General features: G+C 34.4%; 3 protein-coding genes across 4 annotated transcripts in view; 1 reads left to right on the forward strand and 2 right to left on the reverse strand.

Moving 5' to 3' along the window:
- Positions 1–1,696: 1,696 nt before the first annotated feature.
- Positions 1,697–17,283, reverse strand: LOC110379320 (rho GDP-dissociation inhibitor 1). Of its 2 annotated transcripts, none has more exons than XM_021338964.3 (5): positions 17,125–17,283; positions 15,010–15,206; positions 9,806–9,915; positions 4,454–4,568; positions 1,697–3,416 (listed from the first exon to the last, which is right to left on the reverse strand). In XM_021338964.3, exons 2-5 carry the CDS (start codon positions 15,194–15,196, stop codon positions 3,217–3,219), a joined length of 612 nt encoding a protein of 203 aa, XP_021194639.1. In that variant the 5' UTR covers positions 15,197–15,206; positions 17,125–17,283; the 3' UTR covers positions 1,697–3,216. The 2 variants fall into 2 exon arrangements, with proteins under 2 accessions (XP_021194639.1, XP_021194631.1); XM_021338956.3 differs by having other exon boundaries at positions 17,023–17,242.
- Positions 17,284–17,832: 549 nt separating this feature from the next.
- Positions 17,833–20,141, forward strand: LOC110379336 (oxidoreductase-like domain-containing protein 1). The gene is made up of 3 exons (XM_021338975.3): positions 17,833–18,136; positions 18,216–18,338; positions 18,659–20,141. The coding sequence occupies exons 1-3, from the start codon at positions 18,131–18,133 to the stop codon at positions 18,857–18,859; spliced, it is 330 nt and encodes a 109-aa protein (XP_021194650.2). The 5' UTR covers positions 17,833–18,130; the 3' UTR covers positions 18,860–20,141.
- Positions 20,142–25,150: 5,009 nt separating this feature from the next.
- LOC110379299 (guanylate cyclase 32E) overlaps positions 25,151–25,741 on the reverse strand; it is a 102,204-nt gene continuing 101,613 nt past the window's right edge. Inside the window, exon 22 of the mRNA XM_064039866.1 lies at positions 25,151–25,714. Within this exon, the coding sequence (XP_063895936.1) occupies positions 25,500–25,714 (215 nt within the window). The 3' untranslated portion in view covers positions 25,151–25,499. The remainder of the gene's footprint in view (positions 25,715–25,741) is intronic.

Raw genomic sequence — 25,741 nt, forward strand, 5'->3', positions numbered from 1 at the left:
CTCACTTATTTGTATCACAGAAATCTGTTTCCTGATTATTGTGATTAAATTTTTGAAAATATTTCTTTTTTATCACATTTCGACATACTATCCCTTTTGTAAAGTAGAATTCGATGCAGTTAGCTGGCAACCCTACATAGATAAATGTTGCCAGTGAATTAATAACAAAATACTTGACAGTGATTTACAGATGCAGGCATATTACCAGAAACATGAGGTATGTATAAAACTGATTAATGCTGTTAAAACAAACTCACAAATTAATAACAAAAAACGTTTTTTTTTTCAGAATTGAAGACACGTGATTGCAAAAGGATTCCAATGTTATAACAACTTGGCTACATTCATAAGGTAAATTAGATAAGTCATTTTTATGTAGAGGTTGACCTAAATAGCCTGATAATATAACTATTAAAAATGAAACAAACTTTGAATAAATAAGCTTTATTTTTGGCCAAACTATTACATTGCGTAAACCTTTACACTTCTATTGAATTTAAACCATTACTAATATAACAAATTAAATCCATATGAAAATACAGCACAAACTAATATAGGTAAAATACTTGCGAGACTCAATATTCATCATTTAAATATTTCAAGATATTTACTTAAAAAATATTGGGCCCATCTACTGGCCAATAAAAATGCATAGTATGTATAATATTAAAAAAAAGGATAATTACGTCTAAAATTTATAAAAGGGAAGCCTTAATTTTAAGAGTGGAGCACCCAGTTTTAATACTGAAGCACCCTCTATCTTTTCACGCTTAAGCAATACTTTTTTGCCGTTGGCAACTCCTGCAACTGGTGTAGCGATTAATATCGACTATCGATAAATGCTGCTACATACACCCAAGAAGCTTTGTAGGTATAACTGAAGGCTATGACCACAGTGAGGCCCAGTCGGGTCAAAGCCTGCCGGGCCTGCGGAGTTGTTTGAATGAGTCCACTTTTCTTGTTAACTGACTTTCATATTATTTTGTTGCTTGATCTAAATTGCTGCCTTTTTGGCTCAGTTCATATAACGTGGCCTTCAGTTAAACATACAAACGTCTTGCATACACCGCATATTGTGACAAGCCTACTCTATTATTGTTAATTTCAATTCAAACGCCGCTTGCTCACGAATTCATTAGTTTAAGACATTCATTAAATGATATTTGGCAGTATATTTATAAGACTGCTTCTCAAGGCTTAAGCTATTATCCGATTAATAGTAAATTATTGCCGGATTTCATAGTATGGGTGAAATATCTATCAGATTTGTAATTGTTAAAAATGTACTTTATTTCAAACGTCTTAATGCCTAATTTACTCTATTAGGGGAACATACATAATACTTTTCTTTCAATATATTATTGCCACGGTTTCACTGGCACTGCTCATAACATTGGAAGCAATATGTGAAATATTAAAAATAGATTTTTCTTTGAATTGGTGCACCTATACCCTTATATATTTTTATAATACTATAGTTTGGTACTTACATGATGATTCTTTATAGAAATGTGACCATTTATTAATAAAAGGTTATATTAAAAGAAATGTATAAAATATAAATTGAGATATCTATATAAAACTATTTTAAAGGTTCGAAACCCTATTCTGATTATCTTATGACATAGACAATGTCACAACATAATTAAAACCAGTAAAGATTGTAGTCGCCAAAAATAAAATAAAATACATGATAGAAAATTTTCAATTTTATTTAAAATAAAAATAAAAGTATACATCGATACATTTTGGAATCGGACCTTTTTAACACCAAAATAATAGCAACACTGAGCAGTATTATTTGTTTATAACACCCCTTTGCAGGATTTAAAGGCTGGACACATAGTCCTTTAGATTACATTTAACATCGATAATACTGCGCAAATTTTCAATTCAATCAGAATAGAGTCTTAATATCTATAGTTATCGGTATTTATAATCTACGGAAACTAATGACACCAAAATATTTAGCTTGGCCCAAAAATGCTCTCAGGAATGCTGGTGTAAGCATAGAGTGCCGACTTCAGGTTTCAAGTGAACTGACCTACATTACATTTTTCCATAGAAATCGCCAGTTACCACGACAAATTGCATTGACCACAACTAAAATAATAAGCTAATAATTTAAATTACAATCTAAATAATAATATTGCTACATCTTTTAATTTGTTATATACGAAAAATTATGGAAATACATTGTATTTTTTTTTTGTTATTACAATCTACTCTTTATATTATAAATAGAAAATGTATTCAAAATACGGGCAACACTGTGGTTTATTGCGAGAAAATCGTAAAAAACCACAATGTGACCATAATGCGTACACATAGGAAATTCTATTTTAATATATAAGTTCGAAATTGTTAAGGTACATTTCTAAAACGGAATTTATTATTTAGTTTTCCAAGTCTGTCTGAAAGTTCATTAAAAATTAGAAAATAAAATCATCACGATTACATTATAATCACATAATTACATATTTTGTTATGTATAGGTATTACTAATGACTTTGCTTCGTCAAATAGTTGTCAGAGTTCGAAGTAGGTTTTACGAAAAAGTTTTTGTTATGTAGAATACATTTATAACACACTACACTTGATTCTTAGCACAAATTATACGTAGTGACATACATTCAATGTCGAAGATGCGATATATTTTGTACATTCAATATAATTTGTATGAAAAAGTATGAAAATATACTTCTATTTGTCATGACAATATCGCAATTTAACATTATGAAGTGTGAAATATCTACATCAATTGTTGATTCACTCAAATCCCTTACTTAGAAGTTGTCTAGAACATTCCATCGTCCTGATTTCTGTTTGACGAAGCGTTTACACTAATTTGTCAATAGGTATTTCTCAGTCAGCCACCATTATCGACACTTGCAACTGGATCAGGCTCGTAAAGACTACAACTATATCTGTGCGTTTTGTTATAATATATCATCCAATCATTTGTGATTTTAATACTCTTGGCATTTGAAATTAAAACGATAAACCGCCAAAACTAATCCGCCATTTTGAAAACCAAAAAGTTTATAAAACTGTCGCAATGGAACTTCTTAGATTTAGACTATTTTATGTTCTTTATGGACTACAAGTTCCAAATTCAAATACCAGAGCGCGTTCTAACCGATCTATGGCACAGAGTAATCTAAGCGCAGAGCCCAACCCAGTCGGTCTTTTCATAAAAATAAAACAAGCCAAGCTTTAATCCTTCCAATCTTTTTTGATGTCGAAACACCATTCCCATTGCAGGTGCACGTTTTTGTCGTCGTCAGTGAAGAGGCTGTTCACGGAGTATGAACCCCTGGCGACCATACCTGAAGGGGCGTCTTCGGGAGGAGTCGTGTACGACTGGATCTCGGTCTTAGGAGGGTATGAACCGACCATGTGGGTCATTTTGTCCACTGAAAATTGAGAGGTAATGTTTTAGTTAGGAATATTTAAAAAGTTCTTGCATGCTTTGATTGATAGGTTGATATAATAATCAAAGAATCTGCATAACGGAGTTACAACATTTAAAGACAACATCCATTCATTCTTGCAAATAAATGACATTTCATTTCACGAATTAAAATAGGAATAGGTAGATATTTGAAAACGATCCAAATATTATCACGACAGCTAGGATCTATTCCACCACATCCAGAAATCAGATTATTCATTAAAAAAAAAAAAAAAAACATTTTCTGACCGATACATTCACCATTTTTTTTTCGAGACGTAGTAAAACAGACCACTAACATCCAAAATTTAAAAGTCATCATCATTCCAAAAAAAAGGACACGTCACAAGCCACAATAAATAGGGAACAAGACTATATCAAAATGCCTACACACTTAGTCACCATATTGAATACAATACATAACGACATCGAAGGCATATAAGGTGCTTGATGCTGTTTGAATAGAAATATGGATACATACCGGGCACTGAGGGGGTAGCGTGAAAAAATACAATGTGCAATCAGAAATGTGTAGATAATTAATTATATTACGAAAAATATAATAAGTGGTGTAAATAGACACAGATAGAAACCAAAGAGACCTTTTCGGGACACTTTTGTATTCTTAGCTCATGACTAGTTACTTTGAAATGTCCTTATAGAATTTTGGTTTGGTACTGCCATTTTGCAGTATTATAAACAGCGAAAACATTTTTCGCAAATTTAGGAAAAAAATTGCTAAAGCTACAAAATTACTGGGACAGAAAAATCCATATTTTTCTTTTATATGACTTTGACGATCTCAAACCCTTTAAACAATTTGAACAATATTAATAATTTTAAAGACTGCCTCCAATACTTTACAATTGCCATTAAAATTTTGAATAACCCTTGCTCTTTGAAACTCTACACCTTGAACGAATGGTGGGTTTGGCCATTCGTTCATATGCCAAATAAATGAGTTTTATTTGCTTAGAAAGAAATTCTGTTGACAATTACCTGGCACTCCGAGCCGGTAAGTCTTCTGCACGTATTTGAGTCCATGCACGATCTCCCGCTGCACGATGAAGTCGATCCTTATCCTGTATTGCACGCCTTCCTTTATCACGAACACCTGGAATTTTAAGAATTCTCATAAGAAGCCGTTAGAAGTAAGATGATGGAGGATTTTCGTCTTTCGAAATCATTTGTATAGAGGCCTCGTGGGTTTCATAATAGATTTGATTTTTGTTTTTTAACATCTTTTTTTTATAAAATACATGACTCGTTTAGATTTTCTTCTCAAATTAGATATTTTTTTATGTAAAAACATCGACTTGTCAAGCCAAATTGCTAGATTGTTAGTCGTGGATTCATCCCACAATCTCTAGATGGAGATCGTCTCTTTATTCCCAAGATCCGCATTTTCAAATCCGGATATTATTCAATGTATTCATAGTTGGAGACTATTAACCTACGCCCATAAAATTACTTGCACAATTTCCTACAGCAACAGGCCATCGCGTTTGACTAATCCGCAAAGCAACAAAACGAGCGGAACGATACACGCCGCTTCAAGTTTTTAGGTCGTGCACTGAACTATAGTTGTCGCTGGCATAAATCATATCACGCGCTTGCATACAGTGTGATACATAATGGGAAATTATATTTTCATACAATGCAAAACGTTCAAAAATAACTACCCAAAAATGTGCCCGACAATTTCGACAGAAAGAAAGAATTAGCGCAATCTGCTCCCCAGCAACACAAATCTGTCAAACATATTTGTAAAGCTTGGCTATGATTCTACAGTAGTCCCGACATTATTACAGGTAGGTACACATTTTCACACAAGTTAGGTATAATACTCGCTCGAAACATGGCCAAAGATATAAATACCGTAAACATAGTAACGTGTAAACAAGAAGCAAGGGGAAGTCCCAAGTATAATGGCAGGAAGTGGACTAGCTTCGCGACGGCAGACAAAGGAAACTCATTTGCTATGTAGATTAAAGTTAATAGGAATTCATGGTAAACATACAATGGAGATACTTATTAAATGGAAGCATCGTTTATTTCCATAAGTTTTTATAATATTTTCCAATACTCCCACAAACTGCTGATACATAGATAATTAACAGAAATTCAAAAAATCTGTAGATTCGGCAGTGCAAGTGAGTTCCTTAACTGTCATCGACTTTGCCATTTCCCCAGTATTAACAAAAATTCAGTAGATATTTGACAGAGTCAGCGAACAGAGAGAACTGTAATCAGTTTTATCTCCCAAAAGTCATCTATATACGCGGAAATCTTTTAAAACCTACAAAACTGTTCTATCTAAACATCCTGTACATTTTCATGCTGGCACGGGTCCAGGTTGGGCGTACCGTGATAATTGTGACTAAGCGACTTATTGGGCACCGATTACCATGCACCTGTCACACCAATGATTAGTGAAAGGGATCGCGTGATTTCTTCCCAGTTGATCTGAGAGATTTTAGTTGGTGATATCATAAGAAATTGCTTGTAGCTTCTGAGTAAATTACCAAGACTTTGAAGCGCGTCTGCAAAACGAAGGGGGCATTTGAAATGATACTGAAAAAAAGCAAAAAGTTAAACCTAGTAGATTCGATTTCTGCTGGAAACTTTGATTGATTCAGGTCCAGTGTAAACCTAACTAAGCGCCTAGGATAGGCACTGACAAAATATACTCAACATTATCTACAAATTCGATGACAAAGATAAACCCATATCACGATGGTCAATATGACGACATAATTTTTTATCAAACAACAGACCTGCGGTTAGTTAGATAACATTACAAGCAAAAGCAATCCAGTCTCAGCAAACATAAATCCTATAGCAACCAGACAAATAACTGCCTATATAGACATTATGAACTCCGTATTATTAACTCCAACGAACTTAAACTGCCAGACAGAAGATAAACAAACATTGAAAGGCCGTGAATCTCTCAGCACTCTAAACATAATCACGTGACTTGTGACGTCATCGGCTACGTGGACTATGTTCCGATACAAAAGGACGATGGGGGTATTTATAGTGGATGTATTTAGTGCACCGTTTCTATCATGAGAGATGCTTGTCAACAAGTCGCATCGTATAGGTCTATTTGATGACAGGCGACACTTGTTGCAGTGGGTGCTTTATTAATAGTTGGACGGGGTGGTATATTTGTCCTGGTGCAAGCGCCTCTTTTCATTCTGGCAATGCGTGAGGATTGATGTGGCTCAGTTTCTGACTTCTGATTTTGACTCTGGGTGATGCCGATTTGACCAATTGCCGGCAATTTCATAGCTGGCTATGGTCCGGTTATGGATAAATGGTGCAACCCACCCATATTATAACAAATTGTCAGGTTGCTAACCCCGGTATCACTAAATTACCACCGCGATTCTGGGACAGAACAGCCAATCAGAAGTCTGTAAGTAAAGACTTCAGTCAAAATCTTCTATTCTCAAACACTGCAAACTATAATTTAGCACAAATGTGCTAAATTCAATATCGGGGGAATACCAATAAACATAATGTCAGACACAATATTAACGACCCGAAACAAATCCGTCAGCGCTAGTCATGGCATATGACGTCACAAGCCACGTACGCATATAAAGGTTGTTACACATTTATCAGATCCAAACGCGCTGTAGAAAAGTCTTCGCATGAAGTCCTAAAATCCGCTCGAGTTGGATCGTCTTATTCGAGGAGCCTGCCAGTTGCATATGACAGGTGGAAACGAAACAGGAGCCGATTTTATAGGCGTTTTCGGCTTGGATAGTGTGTTTCCACCTTTAATCCCGATACTTCAGTACACCGGGCCGACATGATAAACGATCATATTCATCGTAAATCATTTAGAGAGTTATTAGTTGGTTCGGGCGCGTATGCGAATGTGTTTAGTATTTTGCTAACAATTTAGATATGAATTATGGGAGAGTTGTGTATCTGTTTCTGTCGTAATGTTGGCATAATGCATTTGTCTGAGATTGGTGGGTACTCTGATATTATTTACACCATAGTTTGTTACAATAATGCCACAATGAGTTTTCTTACTTATGGGCCTAGCGCACAAATCGTAAAATCATCACTAACTAGAAAAAAACCGAACCATTGAAAAGCTGAAAATAAAACTGCCTAGATTGGCGCCGGCGTTACTGCAGTGTTTATTTTATTTTGTCTAACGCACATAGCTTTTTATACATTCCAATAAATACGATGACAGCTATACTCAATAGTCAATTATTTATTACCATGTGTTATACAGGTGGTACATTTTATAAGATGGACACAATATGGACCCGGCAGGACACTGCTATACCACATACAATACAGTGCATTTTAATATAAATGCATTACAATATAATTACCAACGTCCTTAAAGCAGTCCCATTTAAAAGACTTGATACAGCACGTGTCAAATAAAACACGTTTTCAGTCCAGCACATGTGTTTGCTATAAACGTGCGTGCGTTCTATTAGCTGGCCGTCAAATACTTCACAAAACAGACTTCACAAGATATAAAAAATGGAAACTTCAGAAAATCAACTGTAAATTATGTTACTTAAATTGCTGCTTCAAGACTGTTCAAAATAGAAAGGTCAGATAGAAAGTGCCAAAGAAGACAGGCCTCGTCAGCCTTAAAAATATTTAGGATTAGGGCGATATATGGTAAAAAATCGGTGGCTATCCTGAATTATCAGTGAGATTCCAGCACGGAACACTAATATTCTAATTGGTTTCCAAGATCATTGAAAACACAACCATGATATACCTACTACAGGAAAAGTTTAACTTGAAACCACATTTTAAATAATCTCAAATAACGAATACTAGTTAAAAAGCCATGTGTTAGACGGTATAAAACCACAAATTGGCCTATAAAACTCGTACACGGATATTGCACACAACTGACAACATTTTTAGTCAGTACAGTGAATGATTTTACGTAAGTTAAATAGCCTTATTTTATCGTTAATTTATAAAACTGAATGGTTACCATATTTCTGAGTTATACAAGCATAAGGAAAAATACAAAATGGGCCCTGATTAAAAAGATTAACATGGCAAAATCACTGTTTTCCTTACCAAACACCGAGATGGAATTTTTCATCCATGATCGTAACCAGCGCATATTACAAAATAAACGTCCCCCGCTGCTTATGTTTTGTCGCAATAAACTCAAAAACTACTGCACAGGTTTATCAGACAGGTTACACCAATAGATGAATCGATTCATGAGAAAGGTTTAAGAATAGAATAAAACGCTAATCCCAGCCGAGGATCGACACTAGTTAACCCTTCAGCTAACAAGACAAACTCAATTGATTTCTGACACTTATGCGAATATTAGACATTTAAATAAAACTACGTCGGGATTAGATCCTACTAATATTATAAACGCGAAAGTTTGTATGTATGGATGTATGGATGTATGGATGTTTGTTACTCTTTCACGCAAAAACTACTGAATGGATTTTAATGAAACTTTACAATAATATAGCTTATACATCAGAATAACACATAGGCTACAATTTGTAAACATATTGTTCGAAATACTAAACCTGCGCAGACGAATTCGCGGGCACCAGCTAGTAATATAATATAACCGCGATAAAATCCGTAAAAGTAGTTTTATTTAAAAGACAAACTCAGTTTAAAATATTCGATTTGTAACTCATTAAAACTATTTCATCATAATATCTATGACCACGGTAATAGAAACAGGAAAACAGCTTTTTATCTGGCTACATTTATAACTACATAGGTCTTTCCTGAAGGGACGAGGAAAACAATAAAGTTACAATACCAACTCAATATGACATTGATATTAATTTAATAACGATTCTATTCACAATGAAATGACGTGTTTTGGGCGTAATTAAATTTAGTTACTGGCGTAAATTATAATTTTTATTTTTTGTTTGCGAAGTCAATCTCAATTATGATCTATTTTCAGTTACAAATAAAAATAAAATACGTTCATAATAAAGTTATCACCCCAAAAATAGACAGACGAGATTGTCGCTCACTCTTCATTTTTTATGATCTTGACACTCTTTTCATCGCAAAAATGAGTTATTTTTGGATACTCTTAAATTGTTAAATGGCTGAACATTTAATCAATTAAATATTATTAATTAGTACAGAGATGTCCTAAAGTATTGAGCCTAAACGTTACTTTTTATCCGGTTATCTCAATTAGTTCATTCTGTCTTCCGAACTAAAACTCCAAAGCAAGCGCATTTATAGAGATTTCCTAGGGAGGCAATTTTTTATCCAAGTGCGTGAAACAAAACCGCTGGCTGAAACTAAGATAGTGAAGAATGAATAAGCCTGAATTCAAGTCCATACCTGCTTCTTAAGATCAGTGAGGTCTCCAGAGAGGTCCAATTCGACGTCATCACGACCCGTGACGCACAACGCCAACTTCTTGACGATCACCCGACGTGGGTCGTTCGGATCTGTTGAATAAACAAAAATATCAATCAATCACTAGTTCTTTTGAAGTTTTTAGTATTATTTGAGGCGATAAAGGGACATGTGGGTAAAATTATGATGTACCTAAATGTGATGAATGATAAGTTCTTAAAATAGCTAAGTTGTACGACAAATAATTTGGGACCAAAACACAAATCCTGCAGAGAAATAAGCTGCAGAAAATGTTGATCCAGTAAAAGCTATATAGCTTGGTCTAAAGATGATGAAAAAATACTATACACTATATACTATACTATAATCCATAACGTCATAACAATTAAATTAAAGCAAAATTGTAAACAATAAAAAAACATTGTAAGCTTGAAATAATTTATGATAACATAAAACAATTTAGGGCCGCCCAGGCTGCTATTACGCCCAATTAAATAGCAGTTTGATCAACTTAGTACCCCGGGCCCAGGCGTGCAAAGGGAAGGAGGCGATGAACTTCCAGGGCTACTAATTAGTGTAAAGGTCAATTAAGTTATTAAGTAATTAGAGGGATTTGCCCTTGAAAGCAGTAAGCCCTTCTAGCTTATAAATGTTTTATTTGAACAAACGCCTGGACATCAGACAGTTAAATTCTTTAAAATCAAAAGAATAGGGTTCAATATTGATTGAGCAAAATATATAGATTGGAGTATCTTGATATGCTGGCTTCAGTACTGTGTATGGTAAACAACGAAAGGCTGAAAAAACAAGTGTTTTGCTTTTCTCACAGCAAAACAGTGAGCCAGATGTTATACGTCGCATTTTAGTATTATTTTTTCGCGATAATACGGGTGTTACTAAAGAAATGGTTTAGGAGTTCAACTTTGAGCTCTTTTCACTCTAGCACTGACTTTGAGCTCTTTTCACTCTAGCACTGGGGTTAACCTTAGAGTCACTCTCTATCCTAAATCAAACACCAATCAACGAGCATATGAATTATTGCCACAACGACAATTATTTTCACCTGGCAAGCATTTACCACTTAAATTGTTTATGATATCGAACGGAAAACAAAAATAACTTGTCTAAATATATTCGTACGTTAATATTAGAACAGATCACACTAGTCTGGAGTTGCTAGCTTTCATTAATGACGTAACAGTTGATAGTCCAATACCTATATTCAGATCTGTTCATGATTTCAACGGCATCGAGTGTGAAATGGATTTTCGAAACTTTATAGAGAGAAATTAATTACAATGAGATTTTATCCGGCTTCACGTTTAAGTTTCGGTAGTGGTAATAAAGCCAAACTTGGTACCAAAACAAACTTGTTTTCTAACATGAAATTCAGAAGGTACAATTCAGGAATGACCACATAATATGTTGTTTCTCATTAGCTAAGATGGCATATGAAAGGACAATTATAACCAAAAACATTAGGACCATATATTGAATGTCTTGGTACCATCAAATAAATGTCGAAGCCAAAGCAATTAACGTAAAGAACAGCAAGTCAATCTCAATAGGATGCATAATTTAATAGACCAAATGCACCTACTGAAGTGGGTCGTCACAAATAGGTCATTGACGTTATTGTATTAGCCACAGCTGAGCTGGCTATAAAGGAAATTGATGTGGCAGAAGCGACAGTTATGGGGCTTCGTTTATTAATCGCGTAGGAAGCTCGCAAGGGCATTTGCGGAAATTTTAATTAAAAGCAGATGTGCAAAGGACAGTAAGTAGTGGCCTGGTGAGTAAAGAACAAACCTCTCAATTACGAGGGTTCTATTCCAGACCAGGCAACTTTTCTAAGTTTGTGTGTACTTTCTAAGTATTTCTTGGACACCAACGGCTGATTAAAGGTGAAGGAAAACATCTCAAGGAAACCTGGACTATAATGTCTGAAATCACCAACCCATATTGAGCAAGCGTGGTGATTAATGCTCAATCCTTGTCTGTGCGAGGGAAGGTCTGTGCCCAGCAGTGGAACGATAAAAAGGCTGATGATGATGCTTAAAGGACCAGAAATAATTCCGTGGTCTTCTGGTTAGTATTTGTTTAATTAAACGTGTCTGCTATTTGATTATGAACAAAGGATTTTTTGCAACGGTTGTTTATCTAAATCTTAGATAGTAGCGGTTTGAGTCTTTTTCTGAACCGTTTTTATACGTTTCTTAACAAGGCCGTTAATCAAAAACGACACTTGGATTGGAATGTGCCAGAAGCAGTTTTCGTTCTTAAATCTTCTACTTAATAAGCCAGATAATTTTTAGTCTGTACAAAGTCGCCAAAAATACTTCTTTTACATGTTTTTATAAATATATATATATTTTTAAATAAAACCCTTACTTACGTAGATACCTTTTCCACAAATAAATAGATTTCGCTTTCGCGAGATTTCGGGGAACCTTTTACTCTCCCCAAAAGGCAATTACTGGGTAACACGATACAAACTTTCGGGCTTCAGAGTACACGTAACATCGATAAAGGATATTAAAGTATTGAAGTAACGGCTTTTAGACCTAGGACCAGAGGCTTAAAGGGATTTCCATGGCTCTTTTAACTTTGTCGATAAATCATAATCGTAAGACGACGATATCTCCTGCTTTAATGTCATTTAATACAGGAATGCAAATTTTAATACCAAAAGATTTCGATTAATATGCATTTCATTCAATAGAACCGCTGAACTCAAACCCGATACAAACGTTCTAAATCGAATTAACCTTACTCGATTTCCGTCACCTACACAACGATATCGGTGACATGTTAGGTATCGATTACTCGTACAATATCGTGCAATGCAGGTTGTTTTGCCGACTGGCGGCAAGGTCATGCGTGGACCTTGACATTAGTTACGACTGTAACTGAGTGTCATGTAATGTTCACGGAACTGAAAAGATCTGGTAGTGAAAGTGCTTTGTCTAAACTGCGATTCGAAAAGGTCAAATGTTCAGTACAATGCATTTTGATGTGATGCCAAATGCGATAAGGATATAATTTTGATAACAATTTAGTCAGCTCGCTTATCGTAATTTTGAATGACTGCAGTATGATGTAAAAACTAAGTTAAACGATTTTTTTTATAAATATTTGAGGAGAAAGAAGGCTCTATATTGTTCTTCTCCTATGCCATAGATAGATGATAACTTGTCTGTAAACTAATAAAAAATAACTTCATCTTTCTGGATTAATCCATATCGATAACAGCCAGAGATCTTCCCCACGGCAGCCAATAAAGATCGATCATTCTAGAAAATTAAGAGCTATTCATTACAAAAGTAGGGCACGTTACCACATGGGAAGTAGGAAAAAACAACATGAATACGAAGCAATTAAGGAAAACGGAGCCCCATTGGCAGTTGTCATAAAACATTATGTTTGTCTACGTAGGTAAATTGATTAGATAAAGCAAGTACTTCATATCTAGTTATTGATACGACATTGATAGCGCATTCTAGAAAGCATGATAATGTTCTCAAGAGTACGGAATTAGTATCGTCACGTTGAATTACCGTGGCGTGGTAAGCAGAAGCATCTCTGGTAATCTCGTCCATAAAACTATCACGTTCTTTTGGAGATTTTCGACGTTGGTTAATAGTGACTTCATGATGGTATAAAAAACACTAGGTACAGAGCATGCGAGACATTAAGTGGGCAAACTTATTTGACGATAGGTACTTGTATTTTGACAACAAGAATATCTACTTCATCATCATCTGCCTAGCCTTTTCCCAACTATCTTAGGGTCGGCTTTCGGTCTAACCGAATGCAGCTGAATACCAGGAGCGACTGCCTATCTGAACTGGCAACCCCTTGGTAAGACTGGTTGTCATCTAAATAAGAGTACCTATCTACTTATGACAGTAAAATATTTGCGTAATTAGACAGTAGATAAAAGGCAAGGGTACCACAAGATAAGCGAATTGTGAGCAAGTCTGCTAACGACTAGCAAATATGTTAGTTTAATATGGCGTGTTAGAAGTAAATGGTCGAGACCATTGGGACAGACGGATGACTCACGCGCTTTTGTTTATTTTACGAAGTGATTGAGCGATTCACTGTGGAAGATTTCACTTTGATTACTTTTTACTTTAGCACGGAATCCCCTCATGAAATAGTGTGGTGTTCGTGTTTTAAAGCTAGAAATGTCAACGTATGGTTATGATTTTTACGGCAAGAGACAGAATTATATGTTAACTTCTTCGAAACCCAAAATATTCAAATTTTTTAAGACGTAGGTGAATTTTTTCTTGTTTGTTGGTACCGTAAACTCTCCGAAACTACATTATCCCTGAATGATATAGGCTACATTTTATCCTATACGGAAAAAAGTTCGTGGGTGAAACCGCAGGATACAGTTAGTCAATCATATTTCCCTTGAGCAATTAATGGCTTCTTGCAGCAAGACATCTTCATGCAAATATTGCCACAACAGTCCAACAAATTATTCCAGAATCGCATACTATTTAAATATTCATGAAGAACCAAGATTCCTTCATATAAATGGCATGACTAATGTTATCAGATACTTGAAGCATGATTGTCAGGGTTTGCTTTAGACATGATAATGAATCGCTCATCTCTATATGGTAAGTACTTTATACTTATGAGATTCACAATGGGCATCTTTGTATGGGCTGAGTACATGTAGGTTTGAGTATTTAGTCCGGTTAGGTTGGTACTGAATGGTTTGGTAAAGAATTTGAATCTTGTTCAGTTTAAATGTCAAATTATCCACAGTTTTTTGGCAATCTAGCTTTAATTAACTCTTTATACTTTATATATTTATTTTAAAGGTGATGGGGATGGGGCAAGAATGTATGTTCGTTCTTTCATTTAAGGATGCTGCCATTGCCTTGAGGACATCTATTTTGTGATGATGTTCATTGATAATGTATACTTTTTACCAATACCAATACTTTTTTTATTAATTACTGATATAAAATGTCCCTTTGACATCCTGAGATGATGCTTTTTAACAAACTAAAGTCTTTATTGTGTCTGGGACTGATACTTTTCAATGTCTTATATGATTTTTGTGGTACTAATTTTATTAAAGTTGTGAACATATTTAATACCCAAAATGTATATGAAATAATAAGTTGATTTGCTTTGATTTATGAATTATGTAACATCCTTACCAACAATAACAGCACCAGCTTGAGCCTCTCCGAGTAAGGCCTCCTTGTACTTCCTAAGTGACTCGTCCTCCTGGTCGGCAGCCAGGATCTCGTCAATAGTCTTCTCTGGGGGTGGCCTGTACGAGGACTTGATTTCTTCTTCTTCCTCTTCTTCGGGAGTGCGGGTTACCTCTGGTTCTCCAGACATGATTGGTGTTCTAAAATGGATGGACCACAATTTTGAGTGTATTTATTAATATTTTTTTGTTAAATAAATAAATGAATTGTTTGTTTAGCCACCGTGATGTGTATTTTAAATGTTAGTGAGTTTGTCTGTCCATAAGTTTTTAATAACACAGCATGAAGGATTTAATGTAACCGAAGCGTGGTTTTGAAAGGAAGTTTCCTAAGAATACAAATAAAACGCCAGAAACTGTAGACAGAGAGATGCGGCAGACAAGTTTGATTTATTGTACATCGTAATTTATGAAATACAAGTCTAATTTTGATTTATTTTCATTCCTTAAACGCTGTGTGCCCTGTTCCAACACACATGGTATTAGCATGATATCTCAAAGCCTTTATTATCAGCAATGATTGACATTTAAAGATGACAATAGCAGATAAACTGTCCGACTGATATAATATCTCAATTCAATGTTATTGTGTCCATAACAGTTTTATTAATGAATACTTGTTGAAGACATGTTTTATAATAATATTGATAAGTTCTCAATTGATATGGTACTGTGATCTTCAATCGTTTCAAGCAATCCTTAGTATATAATAAATGCAAAAGTAACTCTATCCATCTGTCACACATTAACTAAAATTACCAAATCAATTTTAATAAAAGTTTCAACACTGATACTCTAGTTATAGAACCTGAGAAAGGACATTGCTGGACATGGGCACAGCTGTATTTTTTGATAAACTATAATTATTTCAGACGGCGTATTTATATGAAGGACTACAGAAAATAGTGAATCAGTCACTTTTGTACTGTTCCACTGCAAGGTGCAAATGTCTTGTCATACAAAGAAGGAATGAGTGATAATCACCGCACTTGTTCAAGGCAGATAAGCAATTTCAGTCTTTAAAGACAAGGTTTCCTCAAGATAATTTCCTCCACCTATGGAGTTTCTAGCTCTTCTTCATAGAAAGCTTTTAATTTTGAAATGGGAAACAAACTTTGTAAATGAGAGACTTTACCTAGTAAATGGTTTGTCTTTTAGAAATTAATAGTTTGTGAGAGACTGTTCATAATAATTTCTTTACTAGTGGACCTATACTCTATCAGAACTTTACATTAGCCCCGGTTAGCATCTAGGAAGTCAATGACTGGGCTACAGGATCATAGCCAGAAGTGAGTAATATTTTATATATTTTTATTATATTGAGAGAGTTCAGAACACACTCAGTAGTTGATTCATGTGTATTTCAAGGTCTTTTATAATTCATCATCTTACATCACCATTTGACTAGGCTCTGACTAGTAGTAAAATCCTGGTAATACTTCAACAAAATTAAATGTCATTAAAAATATATATTTTTTCATTTATCAGCACTCAAGATAAAATAATTGATATATTATCGGGTGTATGGTGTAATAGTGGAAGCGCCTTTCCGTTGTCACATGCAACGATCGCGCAGATATGGTATGAATCATAGCACCCCCATAACCTATTATAAATACATTAGATAAAATAAATATTCCGTGATATTTACTTTATGTTCTATGTTGAACGCGATACACAAAAGATGAAAAACATTTCTAACGGGAAGCGACCCGTGGGGCAAGGAAAATGAATATAAATGTGAGCCGCAAATGGAACCGCCCAAAAGCATCTAAAAAGCATTAAATTATCTCACATAGTACTCCTAGAAATATATTGGTTTTGTTTGAATCAAGGAGCACTGCCAATCGCATTATCTTCCTAAATCTTACAGCGAGAGAATTCGTCATTACAGCCCAATAAAGCTTCATACGCAGCCTTATCACGACATTCTTATAAAAACTTTGATTTAACTTACGTTTCAATAGAAAATGCCGGTCAGACAAACCAAAATCAATAACTCGTAATTACACAATCGTAACAAGCACTAATGAGCACCAAATTAAGATAAACAACTTACGAAAATTAGCGATTTGTAAAATCTATAGATCAAAAATGACGGACAAAACGATTCCGGGCGGTCATCGAACTCTCAAAATTAATTTATTCGTCGAAAATGGCTGGACGACATTTGCAACTCTGGCATCTGAAGTATTTCCATCTCCCTTTACTAAATCGGGTCTCTCTATCACTTCCAGTGTGGCAAAAAGAGATGACAACACCTCCGCGACAAGAATTTTCAATGGTGTTGCAAGAATCCAATGCTTTGTCTATGGAACTTCCGGTGTAGTTGCTCTTCTTTGTTTTTGGAAGCAATTATATCGATGTTCGTCAGCATCAACTTTTTAAGGATATTTCCATTCTTTAGCTTTTGTCGACTTTTGCCTTTATTTAGACATACAACATGAAATATAACTTATATTTATATTCTGCATATTCACAGTAACGCTTTTAAACACTCTTTTAAACGAGAGACTTTACAAAGAGAGTTTACAAAATCTGCATGTTATTGCAAAGTTTATTCGAAGTCTTTTAGAATAGTTAAATCATTTTCCTGTTTGGGTACAAACATGTTTCACCACTGACCTCTATATTTACCAAAATATAGAGGTCAGTGTGTTTCACAGATATTTCGAAGAACATTTAGAAAAAGCAAAAACATAACGTTTTCTGACAATTAATACGAATGTCATTGTCACATTTCCCTCTTTTATTGTCACTAATTGTCAGTCACTGTCAATGTCAATGGGCCCACGAAAGAAAAATTGGAGAAAAATGTTTTTCCGGAAAAACATGTAGAAGATCTAACAATGAATTATAAAGCACCTCTCCAACCACCTCTCCCCTTTTAATTTCCAAATGACACAAATCAATTAAAATTCATCTTGTTATTTCTATGAAGTTAATTGTTTACAGAAATGAATTATCTAACTATAGACGTAGTTGCCCCGCGTTAACATATTCATCCAAGAAAATGGTCTGAAAACCCTTTATTTGCTGCTACATTAGGCTAAAAACTGTAAATAATGTTTGTAAGTATAACTCTTCATTTAAAGTCCTTTAATTGACCTCATACAATAACTAAATATGGCATGTTTACCTTGATTGCAGAAATTACAAAGTCTACGCTTGCTGGCCGCGATAAAACATAGGAATAAATTAATTCGACCCTGTACAACAAAATCTCAAGCTGAAGATGAAAAAGAGAAAGAACTACAGAGGATTGCTAAAGATGTAAGGAACTTTAGCATGTATTTATTTAAAAAAAAAGGCTTGTTTCATGTCCCTAAGACTACCCACTGACCATGCTTGACTGTGTGACTTACGGGACAAACAGCTTATGGCTCCTACAACAGCTATTAATAAATATATTATTATGCAAACCCCATGTCCCTGAAGACATAAGAATAAAAAGGCACACCAAGACAATTTGTATTTGAATGTGCATATGTAGGGCTAGTACAGGTTAGGCTGGGAGAGATTTGTTAATTTCAAAATCTTTAACTTCAACTGTTTTCAAAAAATTATTAAATATTTACTTTTTAATTTTCCAGGCTTCAATAGATGAACCACCAACAGCTTGCTGTCAATCAGGGTGCTCAAATTGTGTGTTCATAGTATGGGCTGAAGCACTATCTTCTAAGATGCAAAATGTTGGCCCAGAAGTCAGTGAGAAAATACTGAGCATGGTGGAAGATCCATCAATGAAAGCTTATCTTGAAATGGAACTGAGACTACGAGGGCTTAAGAAATGATTGCAATGTCCTGTTTTAATTTTATAGTAGATTTCTTACTTAGCACTTATAAAGCACTGGTACTCAGCTACATCCCGTTAAACTGGAAGCTGACCCCAACATAGTTGGGAATAAGGCTTGGAGGATGATTTCTTACTCAGCTTCATTTGATTAGACTGGAAGCAAAACTCAACATTGTTAGTTGAAAGAAATTATGAATTTACGAATTTATACATAGGTATGGAAAAAGAAAACATGCTGTGCTGACCCAAAATTCAGAGATAAGGGATGATATTTCTGCCTTAAATGCCCCTTTTTTCTTTTCTAGAAAGAAAATAGGTGAAACATGTTTGAATGTAATTATTCATTCATGCGTTTAAGTGAATTTCACATTGTCATAAATATGATATGAAATAGTTTGAAATGTTAGTCATCACATTCATGTTTTTCGTTGTGAAAATGTAGGGTGACTGGTAAATAATCTATTTTATTTATTTATTTATTGAAATCAGGCATCAAGGCCCATAGAAAACACTATACATAAATATTATACTTAACATTAAATCATATACTAATACATATTTTATATAAACAACTTAAAACTAATGCACACGAAGTGTCGGCGTCGTGTTACGCTGCGTGGTGTCGCGTAGCCTGCCTCGGAACCTCCGATATACGAGACCCTTCGGCCAAAACTCTTCCTTGAGGAATGTCTTGATGTGATGAGTTGGAACTCGCACCATGAACGAATTGAAGTTCGTATTGTGGCACGACTCCAACTACAAATAATGAGCTGTCTGGAAATTCGAGCAAAGCTCAAAGTTTGATACAGCTGATTAGTTATTGTGATGAAACTCATTTAAAAAATTTGTATAAAAAAAAAACATTTTGTAATCAAGGGTAGAATCACATGTTCAAGTATCAGTCTCTAAATAACAGTCACAACAAGTATATATTTTTTAAAGATTTTGATTAAGGGCTGATTTTTCAATCGCCAGATATCTTCTATCTGAGGAATATTTTTAACGTTTTGACAGCTTTTGTATGGAAAATATGTTAAACCGCCATTTTTATTCCTCAGATAGAAGTTAACTGATGATTGAAAAATCAGCCCTAAGAATAACAATTATTGTGATAGAACAGATTTATTATTTTGTTATAATTGTTTACATTTTTGACAGACTTCATTTTCATTTTGTTTTATGAAGTTCAGTTCCATTATTGTACAAAACACAGTATTCATAACATTCTCATGTTTAGATTAAGTCTAGAATTTGGAAATATATATTTTGTTATAATTTAATACTAGCAATTTTTTTATCATCTCATGTTATGCTGGAACCTTCCTTAGTCCAGTCTCAGGCTTTAGCGTACCCATGGTACTATCTGTGTAGCCATGTTCCCCATAAATGACTTACCTTTTAGATTCTACATTTATATTCAAATTGAATTACTTTTTTCAACCACCTTCCAAAATGTCCGCCTTCCAAGTTTATTTTACAGTTGTTATGAATTAAATATAATTTGACTGCCTTCATTCAGCACTGTCTATAAACAATAATAACGACATAAAAAAAACAACGCAGATCTGAAACTCCTCTTACATACTCCTCTATGTACTCCCCTTATGTATTCTCGGTAAATCGAAATCGAAGAAAAGCAGCGTAGCTCTAGCTCCCATCTTAGGCTAGGCTTAGGTAGTACCTAACTACGTACCTATTTATTGGATGTGCTATTCGGCTGTTTCTAAGCCACGTTAATTTATCCTTTTCAATTATAATTCAGACTTCAAAGCTTTCGTTAGGCACATCTTGAAGTAACTTTGAACTTTATCTACCGTGTTTATTGTAGCGTGAATGTCATAATTAATCTTATAGGAGTCATAGCGACGCCCTTTAGAGGTCAAATAATAAACAACAATGTTTTTAAAGCAGGTAGGGATTGCGTTAGGTTAGAGTTAGGTTCTGCCCGGACTGCGGGATTGTTCGGAAGAGTTGAGTACCGCGGCCCTGGTACACAAAGGGTTCCGGAAAGACATACAGGTGACTGAGAAAGAAATACAGGTGGGTTTGCACTAGTTTTAAACAAAACTAATCCTTATTATGACAGAAAGGTATACCTACACATGATATAATTAAAGGTGAGAGCAAAATCAATAAGAATAGGTACCTACCTATAGTTAGATAATACTACGTCTCTATATTATGTTTACGTTTTCTTTGTCTCAGACACTAAACCAAATATTTAGACAAAAGGTAGACCACTTTTGTTAAGCACATTCAAGTGTGAATTAATTTTGGATAGATACCGTACCTAGCAATAAGGCCTGAGGTTACGAAAATGTCTTTAAGGTTACAAGTTTCGGGTGACAAAACTTATCTCAGGCGTAGGTATCATTAACTCGGCAGGTTACAGACATAGACATCAAATAAAATGTTCGTGGAATAATGAAAATATTAGCTGAAGCTAAATTATTTCGTCATTTTCTTTTAGAAAAAAAAAAAAAAATGTTAAATAATGATGTCTTTCACTTTCTTAATTGTTCAAACAATTCATTAAAGCACCTATTTATATCAAGCAGAGACAAGAGAGGAAAAAAAACAAATACTCTTTAGGTTTTATTAAAAAGTTTTTATTATATCAACAGTCAACAGCAATATTCCGTTAATTACCTACACATGTAGATTTATTTAGACTTAATAAATACTTATAAATAAAGCATTCGTCAACAAATCTTCGGTATTATTTAAATTGAAATACATTTATGTATTTAAGTTCTTACAGTTAATTATTTTTAAATATGGGACCAAGCTTGGGCAGTTTTTGAAACAGGAAAAAATACTGTTTATCGAAATTGATTGGTAGTAAATATTTTCTAAGTAAAATCCTGAAACCCCTTATCCGTTTGCGTTCTAGCTACCTAGGTAAGCACCTATTTATTAGAGAAAATTGGCTTCCAAACTTTCCTTTGCACGTCAACATCTACGAAATGGGAGATCATTTACTTTTATTGTTCATCACTCTGTGCCATCAAGTGTGATAAGGGAAGGGAAAAGAAAGAATACTGTTCTGGAAAAGTAGATATTTTACGATCTACATGTATACGTATAGCTTTTAGCATCCCTTGATAAATGGGCTATCTAATAGGAGATAATCAAATCAGACCAGTCATCATCATCAGCTTTTTTATCGTCTCACTGCTGGACACAGATCTCTCACACGAGAAGGATTGAAAGTTAATCACCACGCTTGATCAATGAGGGATAAACGGACCAGTAGTTCCTAAGATTAGCGCGTTCAAATACACAAACAAAGCCTTCAGCTTTATAATAATATTAGTGTAGATACTTTGTTTGATATTAAGTTAATCTCAAAGCTGAGTAAACTCACCTAAGTATTTGTTTGTCGTAACCAAATTATGCTAATGGAATAACAAAGGAACCTTGAGAAACTTGTGTCACGTTAAGTCACGTACAGTCTACGTATTAGGTACGTGAAGAGAAAACTTTTAAAGTAGGAAAATAGGTCTCTAGATTTTATTTACAGGATACCTACTGAAAACTAAGTACCCCTATTTTTAGATACTACCTAGGTAAGTAGACTTCTTGCATTGGGAGTACCGTCAAGGCTAGAGCAATATATCTTAATATAACCTATACTGACACGGTACCCTGACGTAAAAGTAGGTAAATAGCTTACAAGCTTTCATCTAAAAAAAACATATGAAAATCGGTTCAAGAGCGACAGACAGATACCAGATACCTTCAGACATACAGCGGTCAAACTTGACACCCCTGTTTTGGCGTCTTGGGCTAAAAATAGATATTAAAATAAGTTTAATTTTGAATTCGTTATCATAAAAGGTACTTATTAATATATAACATAAACAAAAGATTAGTCGAACTGCGCAGAATTCACGTACAGAATAAATTAAAATATACGTATTTCATATACCGTTCTTCACAAAGTCAATATTTTATTACCAATCGATTTTGATAAACATCACATCTTGGCAGGGGTTTGGTATAAAACACACAATATAAGTACACACATACATTGACATGACACACTATAATTGGTCAAAATCACACACATAACACATAAACACACATTTGACTTATAGCTAAGGGACCTTTGCTTTTATAAGTCCGTTTGCGGGTACCGCATGCGGGTAGCTCTAAATGGAACACACCCTTAATTGGTGAAGGTTGCGTTTGGGGTTCACATATCTTATTGATACCTTTAACAAGAAGTATTAATAATACTTAGGTACATTTAACCATTAAATGTAGGGAAATCGTAGTAGGTACTGACTTTAAAAACATACACAATGTCTAGCTATGTAAGTATGTAGGGAAGCAGAGTAGACTATAATACTTATACAAGCATGCGGGCCCCGCATTCGGGCAGAAAAACGCTACGGCAAAGGGTCCGTCTTAATAATACTTATAAGTCCTGGTCTTGGGCCTAGTTACAATAATTAGGTCCGTTACAAAAATTGTTCCAATATTTTTTATATCAAAACAATATAATTTAGATGCTAACTAAAATTAATATACATATACATAGGTATATATACAAGTACCTACTTTCTTATCCTTCAGTCATTCTCAATTTCGTATTTAATAAGTTATTACCTTCCTAATTTTCTATCACATTTAGTCCAATTATTTCCTAATATAATTATATTGAACAATTATTAAATTATACAGACTTTTCGTCATGAATATACATATAATTCAGTGGTAAATAATTATCATTACCTTGATGAGAACATTGAAAATACGCATAAGAAATTAATTGCGTATCTTATTGAGAAAATCAATCTAATGAACCGTTTGTTTTCCACAAATTATTTCTCCTGTTTACCAATTAGGTGTAATTTTAAATTCAATTAGATACATCTATTCTAAACCCGTGAAATTATTTTGTAGTTACAAGCTACGAAAAACAAATTCAAGATTCGATTTTCAACCTGCTTTTATATAATACATAGTAATGTTTAATTTAAAAATCAATTTACTAAAACTAAGTTTAAGCCACGACATTCTTGAAAGTTATTTTACCTAGTTTAACATTTGGACCAAAAACTAAGCCGCAGCCTAAACTTAGCTTCAAATAATTCTTCACTAAACTAAGAAAATCCTTATAATACAGCCTATTCATTCTCTTTGGTCTCGAAAACTTTCCAGTATTTTTCCTTTAAACCTGAATCAATCATTTTTCCTCGTAAACCAGCTAAGTAACTAAAGTAAATAGGATTAGGTATTTAGGGATAAAACTACCTTTCTATTCTTTCAGCTGAAGAATAAGTTCGTTTAAAAATAGGTTCACTGGAATTATTCTAAGACACGGATTCCCACAGTTAGTATAGAAATTGGATAAGTACGTAAAATAGATTTTAGTAGCCGCTTTCATTTTTGCTCGCGTCTTGAAAAAGGTACTTTACATATATTTTTAAATTGATTTTCTGTTAGGTACATAAAATCAGTAGGTAAGTAGTTACCTACATGAAAAATATACGCAGCTAACACAACTTTTCAAATACGTAGTGGTATTTTTTTTTTCATAAGTAACTAAATAATTGTTTTTATTTTGGACCTATCTACGTATCTATTTAAAGTGTAAACTTATCTATAAGTGCTTAGGTATATCAGCGAAAGGACAGTTACCTGATAATTAGCAATTTACTTAATATCTAATAATTATAATTAGCACATTTAAACATCTGGGGTTTCGATTTTCATTTTATTGTAATGTAAAGGTATTTTCATAGTATTTTTACTGTATAATTATATTTTTTATTTATTTTTAGCTATTCATTTTAATTTTCCATAAATAGTGATAATTAATTAGGTCTTATCGTATAATCTTTAAAAAAGTCTTGAAGCATAGTCTCATAATTTTAATAGTAATTGCCAACCGCTTAAATTAGCCAATCTTAAAAATAAAATATACTTATGTATGTATACTTTACTTCAACTGAAATAAATAAAAATACATCATTACCTAAGTGCCTTAAATAAAAGTAGAGAAAACGATGTCTTTAAATAAGGATGAAAGGAACTTAATTTTAAGACTAGATGGTAAAATACTTGACTATTTAAAACGAAACTTTAAAGGGAAGGTTCACGAAATCGTGTTCCGGAAGGATTTATAAAGCACACCTACAATTGTTTTTAACAAACTTTGTTGTATATGTAAACTATTAATTGTCTTATGCCAGAGGTTCACATTTAAGCTTCATAATCAGAAGAATCATAAGAGAAGCTAGCTAGTGCATCCGAGATACATCGCTTCTTCTACATTAAGTGTCAGAGTCACATTGAGCGAACTGACACATAAAAGTGACATAAAATACGCTTCATGTGGTTCAACACCAACTCCACAACTCTGTACAATAAGCCTAACATCTCAAAATAAACAATTACAACCAAGTACCACAGTCATAATCTACGCAGTACAGTCTCCTCAAAGCCGCCAACTTTCTGGCTCGTGTGGCGACATCATCTTCCACCAAACTCCGTCCACACTGGTACACCATCATCCAATCATTGAACCTATCTTCCACATAGTCTTCACAATCGATCTTCACCTCATTCGGGATATCAACATCACAATCGTTTTTCAGCCAGAAGTATTGCAGGGAGGTTTGTTAACGTCATTCGTCGCAGAATAGGACTACGGGGGCCGAGTGGTGGTCTCGGTTGGGGATGAAGCAGTCGCAGGCTGGGGGCCCGGGGGAGGAAAGGGCTGAGCCGGGCCCTGCAAGACCCCCGCAGGAGAGGCGGGCGCGATCCCTAATGTTGAGGATTGACCTGTTCAGGCCCCATAAGTCTTCGCTCTCTTCGTTCATGTTTCGGAGTAGACCGGGTTCTGTTAAAATTGACATCACTTAAGTAT

This window comes from Helicoverpa armigera, chromosome 2 (assembly GCF_030705265.1).
Source record: "Helicoverpa armigera isolate CAAS_96S chromosome 2, ASM3070526v1, whole genome shotgun sequence".
NCBI lineage: Eukaryota > Metazoa > Arthropoda > Insecta > Lepidoptera > Noctuidae > Helicoverpa > Helicoverpa armigera.